Source organism: Lissotriton helveticus, chromosome 9 (genome assembly GCF_964261635.1).
Source record: "Lissotriton helveticus chromosome 9, aLisHel1.1, whole genome shotgun sequence".
NCBI lineage: Eukaryota > Metazoa > Chordata > Amphibia > Caudata > Salamandridae > Lissotriton > Lissotriton helveticus.
In genome coordinates, this window is record NC_136070.1 from 1,154,542,328 (window position 1) to 1,154,558,062 (window position 15,735).

At 42.0% G+C, this 15,735-nt stretch overlaps 1 protein-coding gene across 2 annotated transcripts in view; it reads right to left on the minus strand.

Annotated features, from left to right (window-relative positions):
• CACNA1D (calcium voltage-gated channel subunit alpha1 D) overlaps positions 1-15,735 on the minus strand; it is a 1,365,963-nt gene that overhangs the window by 397,299 nt on the left and 952,929 nt on the right. The window contains exons 31-32 of one of the 2 annotated variants that reach the window (XM_078661596.1): positions 14,542-14,625; positions 13,752-13,835 (exon numbers count right to left, since the gene is read on the minus strand). In XM_078661596.1, the coding sequence (XP_078517722.1) occupies positions 13,752-13,835; positions 14,542-14,625 (168 nt within the window). The remainder of the gene's footprint in view (positions 1-13,751; positions 13,836-14,541; positions 14,626-15,735) is intronic. The other variant, XM_078661595.1, reaches the window with a different exon arrangement.

Consider the following 15,735-nt stretch of genomic DNA (forward strand, 5'->3'; position numbering starts at 1 on the left):
GTTTCTGATCAGGTGTTGGTCAGACAATCGTAATGAGGCCCACAGTTTCCATTGGTCTTTCCCGCATGTCTCCCCTAGAAGCACCATGCTGCTAGAGACACGTCAGATAATGATTTACTACCAGCGGGAGGGCCTTTCATGGTTCTGTCTTCCCATTGGATTGCACTTGGTAATCAGGGTGGTAAGTGGGATGGTGAGCACAGCTCAGGGACTTGGTCATTGCTCATCAAAGATCAAACCCAAACAGTTTTTAGAAATAACAGCAGCACTGCAAATGCCATCAGGAATGCCCTGTGCACCTTTTATATTTGCATGTACAAAATGCAGCAAGGCAGCATTTAGTTATGACAAAGCCTACTGTAGGTACTATGCAATTTCAGCCGCGATGTAAGCAGTAGAATTCCTAGCTTGTCAGTTATTTGAGCTGCTAGCCTCATGTTTCAGGAATGAGGCATGTTTTATTTTCCGTCTGGCTTCACAGTTATTTAGGTATGGTGTTAGCTAAGACCTTCTGATTTTACTAAAATTATATGTATTATGTACTTTATTACAGAGAATTTCAGCCAGATCACTTCATCAATTGGTTTGTTGTGCTATTCACATTCTGCTTTCTCCCACTACAGCATACACATTACGCAATGGGTCTGCAAACTTCAGCGATTATCTAACTTCACTTAGAGTGACTGCATTCTGCTCTATCACAAAGAGCACATCCACCTTTATGTTAGTTCACTTCAGTGCCAGTGTTTTCGTTTTTACTTGATTATTACTTTAGTGTTGCCTTTGTGCTTGATACTGATGAGATAGCAGGATGCTTTCTATCAGCTGCTTTTGATGTGAGCAAACGGCACTTTCCAGCTTTATCAGTTCCTGTATCTTGCTGATGCTGTTGCAAATTTGTTTTGAGGGGTCTTTGTTTATCTGACTGCTGCTATTTCTCAGCATACCAAATTGTGTCAAATGTGAAACCGTTCTTTAGGAAGTTATTCTCTTTCTAGTATGCACACAATATGATGTGTGTTTATATCTACACTCCTGTGTGTCTTGCTGGTATGATTTTTTATTGAGGGCTACAGTAACCAATGCAGTCTGTATGCATTGCTTGCATGGCTTTCTAGTTTGTTTTCAGTGCTCTTGTAGGGCGTACTCATAGAAGCATTTAAATCGTATATTAATAATTGAAGCTGTGCTATTTATTCCAGTTTTGTGCCCTGACTATCTATCTATCTTTACAACCCTATCGATCTGTTGCTCTGTCTACCTATCTACCTGTCTTTCTGTCTATCTACCAGTTGTTTTGTTTGTCTGCCTATCAACCTTTCTCTCTACTTGTCTGTCTATCTAACTGTTAATCTAGCTACCTCTATCTTTACTACCCTATCTATCGATCTGTGTGTCTACTTGTCTATCTGTCTACCAACCATTCTATCTTTCCGTCTGTCTATCTATCGGTCTACATATATACTGGTCTAACTTTTTATCAACCTGTCTTTTTATCTATCTGTCTATCTACCTGTTTGTCTCTCTCTCGTTGCCTGTCTATCTTTGGAAATGTATCAATCTTTGCAACTCTATCAGACTATCTGTTTGTAATCTATCAGTGCAATTTTATCTATGTATCCAATTTGTATCTAATCTATATCAATCTATCTCTTTACAACTCTATCTATCTATCTATCTATCTATCTATCTATCTATCTATCTATCTATCTATCTATCTATCTATCTATCTATCTATCTATCTATCTATCTATCTATATCTATCTATCTATCTATCTATATCTATCTATCTATATCTATCTATCTATATCTATATCTATCTATATCTATATCTATCTATATCTATCTATCTATCTATCTGTATATCTGTCTGTCTGTCTGTCTGTCTGTCTGTCTGTCTGTCTGTCTATCTATCTATCTATCTATCTATCTATCTATCTATCTATCTATCTATCTATCTATATCTATCTGTCTATCCATCTATCTATCTATATAGTTATATTCCCTCTCCAGCTATCAGTCTTGGCAAGATTTTCTATTTAGCTATCTTTTCAAACTGCTTTGTTTGGAATAAAGATTTGCAAGAACATTACAAAAAAAGCATCAGCAAAAGTAAGAGGCTGGTAGCCAATGCCAGACCGATTGTTTTTTTAGGTTAGTTGTTACCCAAATCCTTTTGCGATTACTACATTTATCTATGTAACATAAACGTTGTAGGGATTTGCAGCCAGATATAATCTATTAGTCCGTTGTGGCATTCATATTTTTTTGCCACCAACTTCATTATCATCGTTGGGCAGCCCACTTCGCGGACTTTTTTTTTTCTTCAGAGTTTTACATAGCGCGAACTTGACCCGAATCCGAATCGGGTACCAGAGCACTTTACATAGCACCAGTTACGTTACATGAGGACACAGCTTCACAGTGAGTTACAGAGGACTGCCATTTCACAAGAGGCACATTCACACAATAAGTAGTTCCTTCAGTGCCAGGGACTTCTATGGTAATGTGTGTTTTTTTAGACCTATTGGCCTTGCCAATGCTTATTTCTGTTGTGTCTGCCTTAGCATTTGCCACTATGTCTAGGCACAAAGCTAGAGGACTGGCACCTCACTTTGAAGAAAGCATATGCTAGGTTTTTATGAGGTATTTTTTGCTCAATTGTGTACTAGTGGGTTTTGTGCTCAGTAACTGCAGTTTGGCAGGTTTAAGTATTTAAGATGACATACTCCGTAGGTTTTTGTACACATATGCAAATTGAAAATCAAAATGATAAAGAAAAGTAGATTTACAAAAAGAGTGGGGATCACTGCACCACACACTACTGGGAAATAAATAGCTGTTCCTTTTTTTCCCCATCACTGCCGGAATCGCAGGACTATGGTATGTAATGCTTATCTCAATTCAGAAGATAGTAAAACTACTCATAGAATGGTTTATCTGGTAAGAATTCTTAAATTAAGTTCTACTTCAGACAAATAATGTACTATCGTATAGGTTGCAGCATTAGGTCTAATAGTATGCTTGTAATCCGAGGTAAATCGGTGTATAAAATTTGCAGTTGGTTTGACTGACTGGCCATCAACAGTCCTTCCACTTATACTTGGTAGTAAATGTATGTACTGTGTAGAAAATTATGGGGAACACAAAGTTTCCTAGAACATAGATGAATAATGATCAAGCTTCATTGAGTGTCTCATTGTTCATTTCTATTGCATAAACGAATAAATTGCTTACTTCTTCTAACGTCTTATCTGGTTGGACTCTTATCTAGCAGCATTAGCGGTACCTTTTGAATTATCTCTAGGAGTCAGAATCGTTACATAAATCTTTCTCCAGCAGTACTCCTTCACTCCTGTAGGTGTCGTCATTCGGCTTCGCGTGGCGTAGTCAGCATTGGAAGTGATGTGAGCGGTACCTAAATGGGCGCGCTGACTTCAGTTTCTTTTCATAACTTTCTACGCCAGGAGCAGGGAGCAGCAGAGAACACTAACCACAGATGTGGAAAACTAGGGCACTGAGAGGGGAACAGCCCTGTCCGTAGGAATCTGTTTGAAGAGTGGGGAGGTTGGGTGGGTTGGTAAGGAATTTGTGGCTAGATAGAGGCTCTACCAGATAAGGTATTACCTATCATCTGATAGAGAATTCTATTTGCAGATTCCTTACCTTTTTCATAGATACTCAAACAATACCTTCACAGAGGTTGATCTGTGGACCAATTTCATATAAAAGAAGTCCTTCAGAACTGAACAGGCAAACCGCCTGTTCCAATGGACCTGACTATCCAGGCAGTTGTATTTTGTTAATTTGTGAAAGGAAGCCTACGTTGCTGCCCGGCAGATATCACGGACCAGAACTGCACGAGCTAATGCAATGGTAGCAGCTTTAGCTCTGGTGGAATGATCATGCAAACACTCAGGGGGTTGCTTTTTTGCCAATGCATAGCAGATCTTTATACAGGGCACAATTCATCAGGAGATTGTCTGCTTTTGCTCAGCCCTTCCTTTCTTCGCTTTGACATACCCTACGAAAAGCGGGTCGTCCACCCTAAACTATCATGTATGGCCAAGGTAGAACAACAATGCTCTTTTGGGTCCAGATGGTGGTCCAGATGGTGTAGTCACTCCTATTCCTTGGAGGTATATGGCGGACCCTAAAAAGCAGGGAAAGTGATGGATTGGGCTATGTGGAAAGGAGTGACCACTTTGGAGAGAAAGGAAGATCTCGTATGCAGCACCAGCTTGTCTGGGTAGATGTTCAAGTATGGAGGCTTGAATGGCAAAGCCTAAAGCTTGCTGCCTTCCAGGCAGATGTTATAGTCACCAGAAAGGCCGTCTTGATGGTAATGAACCTGACAAGGCAAGATTGAGGTCCCAGTGAGGCTCAATCTCCATGCAAGAAGGCAGAAATTTGACAGGTTCAGGTGGAGGACCCTCACCTGCTGCTGCGAAAGAAGGTCCTCCTGAAGGGGCAGCCTGATTGGAGGACTGATGGCCATGCTCAACAGCTTGGTATTCCAAACTCTCAGAACCCAGTCTGGAGCCCAAGGATGACTTGGGCCTGGTCGTTCCTGACCTTCTTTGGAATTCTGGGCAGGAGTGGTTTGGGCGGAAAGCCGTACAGGAGGCCTGAACTCCCCTTAAAATGAAAAGCCTCTCCAAGCGAGAGTTGCCCTGGATACTTGTGGTGGCAAAATATCTAACTGGGGTTCTTACCACTGCTGAAAGAGGCATAGCATCACCTCTGAATGGAGATGCCACTTGTAATCCAGTAGACATCTTCGGCTGAGTTTGTTTGTCTGGCGTTCAAAGAGCATGTCAGGGATATTCCCTGACATTCTAGCCATCTTGACAAGGGTCCACAACCCCACCCAGCCCTGATTGTTGCAGCACCACATGGTGGTGGTGGTGTTGTCTGTGAACACCTGCCTTCCCTAGAAAGTACAAAGGGTTTCAATACCAATCGGATCGCCTGGAGCATCAACAGTTTGAGGGGGAGTCCGGGTTCTGCCAGAGATCAGAGGCCTCCGATCTCCACCTCCCCCATTCCAGGAGTGAAGCATCTGGCACCACTGTCAGACCTTGTTGGGGAAGGGAGAGTGGTCTGCCACTGACCCAATCGCAATTTGTTAGCCACACTGCAGGTCCTTTGCAGTTAACTCCGAGATCTGGATCATGTGGACAGATTCCCCTGATACTGCGCTCACTGGAACTTCAAGTCCCAATGCAGAGCCCAAATATGCCAGCAGGCATGTGTCACCAGCAGGATGCAAGAGCCATGTGTCCCAGCAGCCTCAGAGTAAGTCCCACCAAAATCCAGGATAGAGGCTGAAACATCAGTATCATAGCCTGAATATCCTGAACTCACTCTTCTGAAGTATAAGCCCCAAACCGCACTTTGTCCAGAACAACTCCAATTAAAGGGAGTGTCTGAGAGGGAGTCAGGTGTGGCTTTGGCATGCTGATAGGGAGCTCCAGCAAGTACAGGGGGTCTGCCGTAGTCTGGAGGTGGGAATGGACTGCCTGGAGCAAACACAGCTTCATCAGCCAGTCATCAAGATAGGGGAAGACTGGAACCTGTGATCTCCACAGATGATCTGCAACCACTACCATCAATTTGGTGAACACCCACGGGGCGCTGGTAAGGCCAAAGAGTGAGCACAGTGAATTGAAAGTGCTTATGACCTACTTTGAACCACAGGTAAGGCTTGTAGGCAGGTAGGACGGGATGTGAAATTATGTGTCCTGCAAGTCTAACACTAACATCCAGTCTCCCGGGTCCAGGGCAGTGAGCTATGACTTCCTGGAAGAGAATGGATAGGTGGTCCTCTGTCAGCCTGTCATAAGTGGGTGGCATGGAGGGAGGGGTAGTCGTGAAGGGGATAGAGTAGTCCCTTCGGACGATCTGCAAAACCCACCAGTCTGATGCTACAGACCTCAAGTGGGGCAGGTGATGACTGAGCCTGCCTCCCACTGGGTGCCCATGATGGTATGAGGGCAGACTATAAGAGTTTGGAGACTGCGGCTGCCGGGGGGATGGTGGACTAGCCTGACTTCTGGCTGCCTGACCCATGAGGTCTGTGGGTACCACAGCCGTGCAGAGGCTGGGAAGCTTGCACGCCACGGTGACTGGAGAATAGAGACACGGTTGGAAACACCTTCCAGGACCTTAAAAGGAGCAGAAGGCAGTTTGGGTGTGCTAAGGGGCCATTGAAAGGTCCAAGGCCTGGCCGTCATCTTGCTGTCCTTAAAGCACTCCAGGGCTGAATCTGCCTTGTCTCCGAAGAGATGGGAGCCACCAAAGGTAATGTCCATGAGCCATGCTTGAACATCCCCTGAAAAGTCAGTTGTCCTCAAGGCCTCTGTCGATGAAACGGCTCTGCCAGCAATTCGGTGGTGTCCAGGCCACATTAAATGGTGAATGTAGGTGTATCCCTTCAGATGGCAACAGCATGGGAGAGTATGGTCTGGGTCTCCTCCAGAACCATGGCAGCACCTGTGATACCGAGTCCCATAGAGCATGGGAGTAATGGCACAAAAGGCACACACTGTTCACAGACCACAGTGGCAGTCTGGTGAAAGAAAACATCTTCTTCCCCAAGGAGTCCAGCCTCTTGGATTGGGGGAGTAGTAGGGAAGACAGTAGGATTTACTTGGGAAGTCGAGGCTTGGATCACTGAACTTTTGGGGATAGGGTGTTGGGTGACGAAAGTGGCGTTCCCTGAGGTGGCGGGCAATTGACCTGTTCACAAGAGCACCTATTCTAGGCTTGGTCCAAGTCCCAAGCAGGACATCCGTAAGTGTTTCATTAATGGAGAGAACCAGCTCAGGCGGGGTCACTCCCAGCGGAAGCATCTCTGTCAAGGAATTAGACGTGACTGGCACTGAGGGAAGGCTAAGGTCCAGGACCTCAGCTGCCCTTCTCACCACCATTGCAGAAGACACACCCTCCTCCATAACTATAGTAGGGGAAGAGTCTAGAGAAGTCTCTGCCAAATCTTCACACCAGTCCATGCTAATATCAAAAGGAGATACCGTGCACATTCTGTTGGAATGTATAAATATTTTAGATCAACGAAAACTTTGGCTGCGCCCAATCTTTATAAAATATGATATAAGAACTAGGAGTCAAGCACTTGAGCTACTTACAGAACTCCCAAATATTGATATTGCAATTGCACTTGGAAAATTTATAAAGATTGTACAGAGTTTTATAATAAGCCAGAAACAGATTTTAGAGTTTTAAACAGAATCCTGTCTAGAGATAATTGTTTTTTATTAATTTTAATAGGATAAAAAAATCATTTGGAGGAATCATTTATATGTGTATCTAGTTTTAAATGTCATATCTTGAGGAAGATAATCTATATTTTTTATCTAAAAAAAGGAATGAGATATTATCTACAAATTTGTATGAATTGCTGTCGTTGGGAAACATTTTAACTCAATTAAGTCTGATGTATTGGTTTAAAGATTACGATCTAAATAAACTTACCCTTTTGACTTGACTTGACTAATATCAAGGTGCTGTATTCTTCAGGGTACAGCGACCCGTCTCTCTCCTCCCCAAGACCTAGCCCATATGTATAGGTCTCAGGTTCTGGCATGGAAGGCATGGCTCCAGTTGGCGTTGGATGACGCACCTCCAGCTCCATGTCGGAGTCGGGGATCAGAATGGGGACGATGCCATCGGAGGGTGTCGGCAGTGCTGGGAGCATTGGCACCAAGACCGGCATCGGGGAAGGTCAAGGTGGCACAACCAGTGCTGGTCTGGATCCATCTGTGCATCTAAGGGGCCCGACTGGCGTCAAAGCTGATGGCGGCGAACCAGTAGGGGCACTTCCCTACCCAGCGGGACGTAAAGGAACACCAGCGGAGACAGGCTACTCAAATATTAAGCGCATGGCCTCATAAAACTCTCTGAGTTCCTGGAAACCCAGGGAGGCATGGAGCCAGGCCTCAAGTGATGATGCTCTCTCGTCTCATCGGAAGATTTAGACAAATGGGGGGCATAGTCGAATACATTTTCAACTTCTTAATCTTCTTTTTCTTCTGGGACTTACCTAAGTGACCCAACGATTTCGAGTGCAACAAAGATCTCAGGCTCAGCGACCACTCCAGGGACCTTCATCTCGACCAGGAACTAGATCATCAAGGCATCGCATGTCTAGCTGCCAGGAGCTTGAGGGATTTTTCCCTTAGGGTGCATGATGCAGCAGTTGGCGCAGGCCTTTGGGTTGTGGTCGCGATCAAGGCACCAAAGGCATACAAGATGCAAGTCTGTCACCGACATCTGTCAGTGCCAGGCACCGCAGGGCTTGAAGCCAGCCTTCCTATAGGACAAAATTGCCACACCAGGAGATAAATCTAAAAAAAGTGTTGACAAAAAGTTGAAAAAGATTTAGTCAAAGACTAAGGGGCAGCTCTCTCAGAATCTGCGCTCTGGTATGGAAAGAAAAGAACTGATGTCAGCGCATTGGGGTGGCACCTGTGCAGGCACCGCGCATGTCACTTCCCTCGTTTACGATGCCACATGAAGCCGACCAACACCGCCTACCGACACGGAGGGTACTGCTTGTGAAAACCTATCTGATCCATTCTGATGCCTGGAGATAATTCAAAAGGTAAGGAATCTGCAGCAAGAAGTCTTTGTCACATCTTAATGACAATGGCAATGGCAGAGATTGGCATTTTTATGTGATGGAAGTGCAGGTGAATATGATGCAAAAAGTTGTTAATAGAGATGTTATCTTTGATAATTTATTCTAAAGACATTCAATCATATGAGAAGGTGACTTCAATGCAACCTTGTGTGTCGATTACTGATTTCTCTGATTCTACCACTAGTTCTGCCCGAAGAGTAAATCCTGCTGAAACAAAGCCAACAAGTACCCAACCAGAGAAGGAAACTGGAGGTGAATACAATGTTAAGCCGCAAAAATAACTTTACGCACTTGGAGAATAATTTCAGTACCAGATAATACTCCCACTTTAAAACTAAAGGCTTAAAAGTAGAAAAAAAACTGAGAAAACATTAAAGGGAACGAAGAAATGGGCTGAGCTGCAAATTTAAAGGATGAGGCCCCTGCTAGGGGCCTCCAAAGTACCTTTCCGACAACCTTTCCATGTTGGTGGGACCGCCATGAAAAGGCTGTGGAAAATGGACACCGTAATCCTTATGCCGGTGCCTGTGCAGGCACTGCCTTCAGGGTAGGGATTATAGTCAGACCGCCGCCTCAACGGCCTCCTTGAGTCTGTCGGAGGCAGGGGTCTTTCCCTGCCACCCTCTGCACTCTGATGGGCAGTATTGTAATCTGGCGGTTGGATCGCTGCCCTAGATATTGGACAGACCACTACCACCAGCCTGTTGGTGGTGATGTGCCCGACATCATAATGAGGGCCCTTGTTAGGGCAAGTTCCAAATCTTCATTTACGTATTCAAATTAGTTTAATTTTGTCTTTGCACAGAGTATTTATTAATGTTGAAATTCCACCACTATGGTAGAATGTGTCTATCTGCAAAATTAGGGAAACACCCACAAACCTTTACGCTTGTGTGTACACCAATACACCAGGAGGCACTTTAAAACCTGGGAAGCACGTGCAAATCCAACCAAGGACAGGTATAAGTGTATTTAGAGGGTAGGAATGGGGCAAGGGCCCCACATATTTAATGGGGATATGAAGGATCGAATTTCTAACAAGCACTGGCAAAGCCAATAGGTCTCCCCTATGGATGAGCTATTGGCTTTGGCAATGGGGTGGGGGTGATGAACGGGAGGGTGGGTGATTGTTGGAGAGCATGATGTTAAAAAAAGCGCTATGAAGCAAGCAGTGCCAGAAAGAGATGCAGAGTGTGCTATCTGTGATTGCTACAAGAATATAGATGAGACTTGATCAGACTAGATGCAACGGTGAAGGAGGCGGAGTATGGCTTCATTTTGGAAAAACAGTGCTATGTCCTTGCATCAGTGTACAGTCTCGGGCTGGTGATACATTACTAATAAAAAAAACTGCTCTTTCATGTTTTTGTAGATACAGAGATAATAATGGAAAGCCAAGGACAAGACACAATTTGCCAGTGGGAAAATGAATGCAAAGATAGACCACTGGTTGGCTGAAGTCCCAAGACAATCATGTAGGTGAGGTGGGCGCACGTACTAGCCAAAAGCACGTCATCGATGAAATAGACAGCATGGCTTGCCAATGATGTCTGCCACAGAGAATCTAGAAATAGTCATTTCACGCTCCAGGAAACCTGGGTGGCGAGTGGGGGTCTGATGAAACAGCTACGAGCAAAAGCCACATAGAATGTGAAGCATCTGAATAAATATGAACAATTTCTTGATAACTTGATGAAACAATTAAAAAAAATTAAATCCACAAAAGCAAGAATTTAGCATGTGTGTCATGTTCAGACGTGGGTACAGTAATGGATGGCGGAATTTTTGCATCATTTGAAACCCCTATTCAAAGCCCCAAGCTTGGAAACGAGATGCAGACATGCCTGGACTTTTTCCCTGCCCAATTGGGACACAAATAAAACAAAATTAATCTGTGGTTGATCCATGTGCCAAGTAAGTGACGGAAGCCAAGCGCTGCCCAATTAGAAGGCAGCAAAGAAGAGTGGCAATGAGGCTAATGAATGGCAAGAAATCTATGGTTGCACAGATGTACAGGAGTACTCCTGGGATTTCTTGTCACTTCTATGAAAAGAGGAAAATGTAGTAGTCTATGGGAAAACATTTCTGACTTTCAAACAGAGTTTTGTGAATCATGCCACTAAAGCTGAATGTTGAACAGACCATGTATCAAAATGAGGAAGCCTCAGCCACATTCACAAATAAAGGTGATTTCTGTTAAACACCGAGGGACATATTATCAAGAACGGCGTTATAATTATCGCCGCTTTTATCGGCAGGAAACTGCCGCTAAAGAGGCGATAATGGGCTTGATAATATGCCCTTGTGAATTCCCATAGAAGCCCATGTTCTGGTGTTAACCTGGGCTTCTATGGGAATTCACAAGGGCCTATTATCAAGCCCATTATCGCCGCTTTAGCGGCAGTTTCCTCCCGCTAAAGCGGCGATAATGTATCGCCTAGTTTCTTTTTTCCTTAGACATTTTGACTACTACACTACTATGTAACACAGAAAACCTTCATTTCTCAACCAAAAATAATCAGTCACCCATATTACTGCTGACTCTCTGATTTGTATTTTATGCAATGATTAGACATTGCAAACTAAGTGGAACATATCATCTAATTGTAATATTAAACGTATGCTTCTCTACTCCTAAAAATAATATGAGCTTTATGTCAGCCACAGTACACATAATAATATGTTTGACAATAAAGGCTCCAATAAATGGTTCACTGTCACTTTTTTGCATGAAGGAGGCTAGACGGATGCCTGGGGAGGCTGCAATGATATTTTTATGTTAATAATTGATACTATGGATTTCCTAAGAAACATATGCACCAATATCCCCTGTACTATTTCTGAGGACCAAACTAAGGGGCCTATTATGATTGCGGTTTTTCCGCATCCTCCGGGCCGGCGGAAGCCACCGCCGGCCCGGAGGATGCGTAAAAACCGCAGCGGACCCACCAAAGACCCACCGCCACATTAGGATGGCTGGTGGGTCCTGGTTTCCGTCCGCAGCTTTTTCGCCGCGGTAGGCTTACAATCGCGGCGGAAAAGCTCTAATATGGTGGCGGTGTCTCTCAGACACCGTCCGCCATATTAGGAAGGGCTTTAAAAAATGCTTTTCCGCGGCGGGTTTTCCGCCGTGGAAAAGCATGTGTAACTTCACTGCGGGGACCCGTTGCGGGTACCCTAGGTGAAGGGGGGTGGGGGGTGCACCTATGGTACCCCCTGCATTAGTATGCAGAAATCGGCAGGCACCGCATGGTGCCTGCCGCTTTCTGCATACAAATGCAATGTATGCATTTTTACCATTGCGGCGGATCCAGCTTGAAGCCGCACCCGCCGCAATGGTAAAAATAGAGGATGTGACCGCCAGGGTGGCGGTCACATCCTAATTGCACAGGAGGGAACTCCGCAGGCAATGCGGAGGTTCCCTCCTGCTCTATGGTGGCAGACGGACTCAGGTCCGTCCGCCATCATAATCGGCCCCTTAATCCGGAGACGGGGGTACCATATACAAAGAGCTTCAATAAGCAATTGTGATGCAATCATAGTTATACAAAAACGTATTCTAACAACCTCTCTTTCTGTTCAAGAGCAACCTACAGATGAACCACATTATTGCTTCAATTTACACCAATATTCACAGAAGCGTGGTAATTTACATTGTAGCTAAACCCTTTTCTTCTTTTTTTATTCTATATTCAGCTTTAATGATCAAACAACGTATAACATTTATAAGTTTACCCATTTATGCACTGGCACATGATTCTCTTCTACAAGTTGAGCTTAAAATTAATTTAAATATTGAAAATGACTCCTAGTTTTATATATCGTTAAAAGTGGCCAAAAAGCAGCCCTTTTACCGTAACAAGGTTAATGTAAAATAGTATTAAATTTGAGCTATAGCCTTGAAATCCAGTCTAGGAGACACGATAATCTGGCATCACGATAACCTGGCATCACGATAATCTGGCATCTGACTACAATGCCGCATGAAATCCAGCTGGTTGTACTTCCAAGAAGTACTCTTGGACATAGCAACAGCTTTTGATTAAATTAATCAGATTTTTACCCTGTGGCAACTTGAAAGAGGTGGCAAACACTGCTTAGTTACTTTGAACTGATTTAAATCTTTCCTAGTTATAATGGAGTTGACAGGTTCATGATCTGAGGCCCATTTGACCTCCTCTGGTAGCTTTTCCCCTAAAATAGCCAATAATCCCACAACACCCTCAATAGAATAAGTATCAGATATAACTATGACAAATTCCAAATATCGTCTGAATTCACAATATTGCTGCACAGAATAACAAAATCTACACATCCATGATGTGGCACTGTATTTCAACTTTTCTCTTGAGCTTGTTTTCAAGACATCCTTCACCAGTAATATTTTTATTCGTTATGATTGTCTGAGAAAACTTTGAATTAATCTGGAAAAGGCAGTTTGAAATCCATACCTAAAATGTTGCCACATCAGATCATACCTGCCATCACAACACATTTGTAAACTTAATTTTAACATATTTTTGGATGCCCAATATATGCATTATAGATCTAAATGTTTGAATTAATCAGATTAGCATAAAATATACAGTTATAATTACAAAACTACTAAGCAAATACTTGACACTAAAACTAGGACCAACAGGTAAAATGTGCAGTTAAAAACAATGGTAAATATGATTCTTCTTGGTTTACTGTAAACAGAAAAAACGAAACATTTCAGACCTGTCACCTAGCTGCTCTGATTTTGGAATTTAAAGTGTTGAAACATGCTCATCAAATTTATAACATCAGATGGGATATAATGGAACAATAATTATTTTGGTTGTCCAAAGACAGTACATTATTTTGACTAATAAAATTCCTGTTTGTATGTTTCAATTGAGATGTACATTGTCTTCCACATTTCATGTGTTTTTGTACAACTGCTTTGTGCAGCACATATTTTATTAGCATGGTAAACTAATTCTAACTATAATCCACTTTCCACATATATCAATGGGCCAAATACCATCTTAAAAAGTTAACAGTAAAGTAACATAACGTTTAAAGGCATCTTATAAAGTGCAGTGCATGCACATTTGTTACTTACATTAACTTCTGTGATAGCAATATCAACGACGCTACCAACAACAATTAAGGCATCAAAAGTGTTCCATGCATCAGTGAAATAGTGCTGTTAGGATAAGTATTCAGTAGAAATTGAAATGGAAAACAAGAAAACAGAAACAGAGAAATAAGAGAAGGACAGTATAACCACAAAGACATATTTTGGCTTGTTAATAACATAATTCATAATTAGTGAAGTTAAAAAAGTATCTTTAGTGTATTTCTGGTCCGATTTACAATACATTAAGAAGTAACTTGGCGATATACTATAATGAATATATTTTTAGTACATATATATGTTACAATTAATGAATTATCTCCAAAAGGGCAAAAGAAAAGATTATCAGATGATTGCATGTTGCCAATGATAACATGCTCCATTCCTGGCTTTTGTTTTATTAATCATTGTTTTCAGGTGTGTTTGTAAAATTGAATTAATGGAAGTGAACATAGAATGCAACTGCAAAATGCATTAAGTTGTTAAGCTAAGGTTCAGAAAGGAATCAACCTTTCCTTAGTGACATAGAGTCATTGGGTAGCTTTAACTATAGAGCAAGACAATACTCAGTGAACACACTCATGGCTCATTTATTTTAGGGTTAATTTGTTTCCAAATTGAACTTGAGCTTGTCACTCAATTATTTTCTGTTCCTCTAACTGTAAAGAAATAATATATAAGAAAGGAAATGGAAATCTGTGACTTGTCCAGAAAATGACAGCTGTGGAAAAACATAGAGAAGGAAGATACCATGGGAAGGCTCACGTATACTTACATCAGCTTCACTGAGAACGACATCTACAATGCTGCCGATAACGATGAGGGAGTCAAATGTATTCCATGCATCGCTAAAGTATCCCTGAACAGAGCAGGTAGGGTGTAAACATTTAAGGTTATAAAGGAATGCTCAAGTGGATAACACTTGAAAGCTCTTGCTGTACATGCTCTTGATTACTTTGGAGTCATTATGACTGTTAATCCGATGTAAAAAATTCAAACACATCAATCAGTACTAAGTGATGGACAAATAAAGGCGTTTGAATTTTGAAGTAAGAAAATAACATACGCAAATAGTGGGTGGTGGAATTACAAAAAAACAAATGACTGCTTAGAAACAAATCAATTCAGTTCATTATCACTTCTGACCACAGTGCAGCTCTGTGAATCAAATTAACATTACTGGGATAAGGTAGCAAATATCAGGTGATTTTTGTATGTACAAAATCCCACTAATTGGTGAATTTCCATGCATTTTCTTCTAAATATATGTATTTGTCCATGCACCTGATTGTTAAATATTATCATTATTATGTTAATATTTATAAAATGTTATCAATCAAATCCAATCCACACAAGAAAATAGGCCAAGACTTTCTAGCATCAAGCTTTGTTTTAATTAAACAAAATCAGAAAAATGTTGAAGATTGCAAGCTACAAGAAGATTTTTATTTGTTAGGATGATGTGATTGAGGAATGGTAGTGTTTTAATTATCTAGATTTAATAGGATTTCAACAGGGTCAAATAAACTGACTGCAATTTAAATATAGAGTTTCAATTAAAAACAGGAATGCAAATCTTCTAATCCCGTGACCAGTAGTTATAACCAACTCTATGGACTTCATTTATTACACATGTGCTGGGCCAAGTTTCAAATTTTTTGAAAAGGGATTACATATCTTGTCTCTATGGAAACAACCATGTTAAATATGGTATTATCACTCAGAGGGATAGATAACAAGGTTTACAAGAACAAAGAATCACTAGTCAAAGTTTATAGGACTTCATAGGCACAACTAACAATCAGGAGGTCTGTGGCAGGTGGCTTCAATGAGAAGCTGGTAGAACTTAAGGCCAACAAATGAAAGATTTCAGTCATCAAACACTAACCTCACCTAGTTGGCGGAAACAAATTTTGGTATACCATACACTGACCAGTTAGGATACGATGTAAAAACATAATATGCAAGA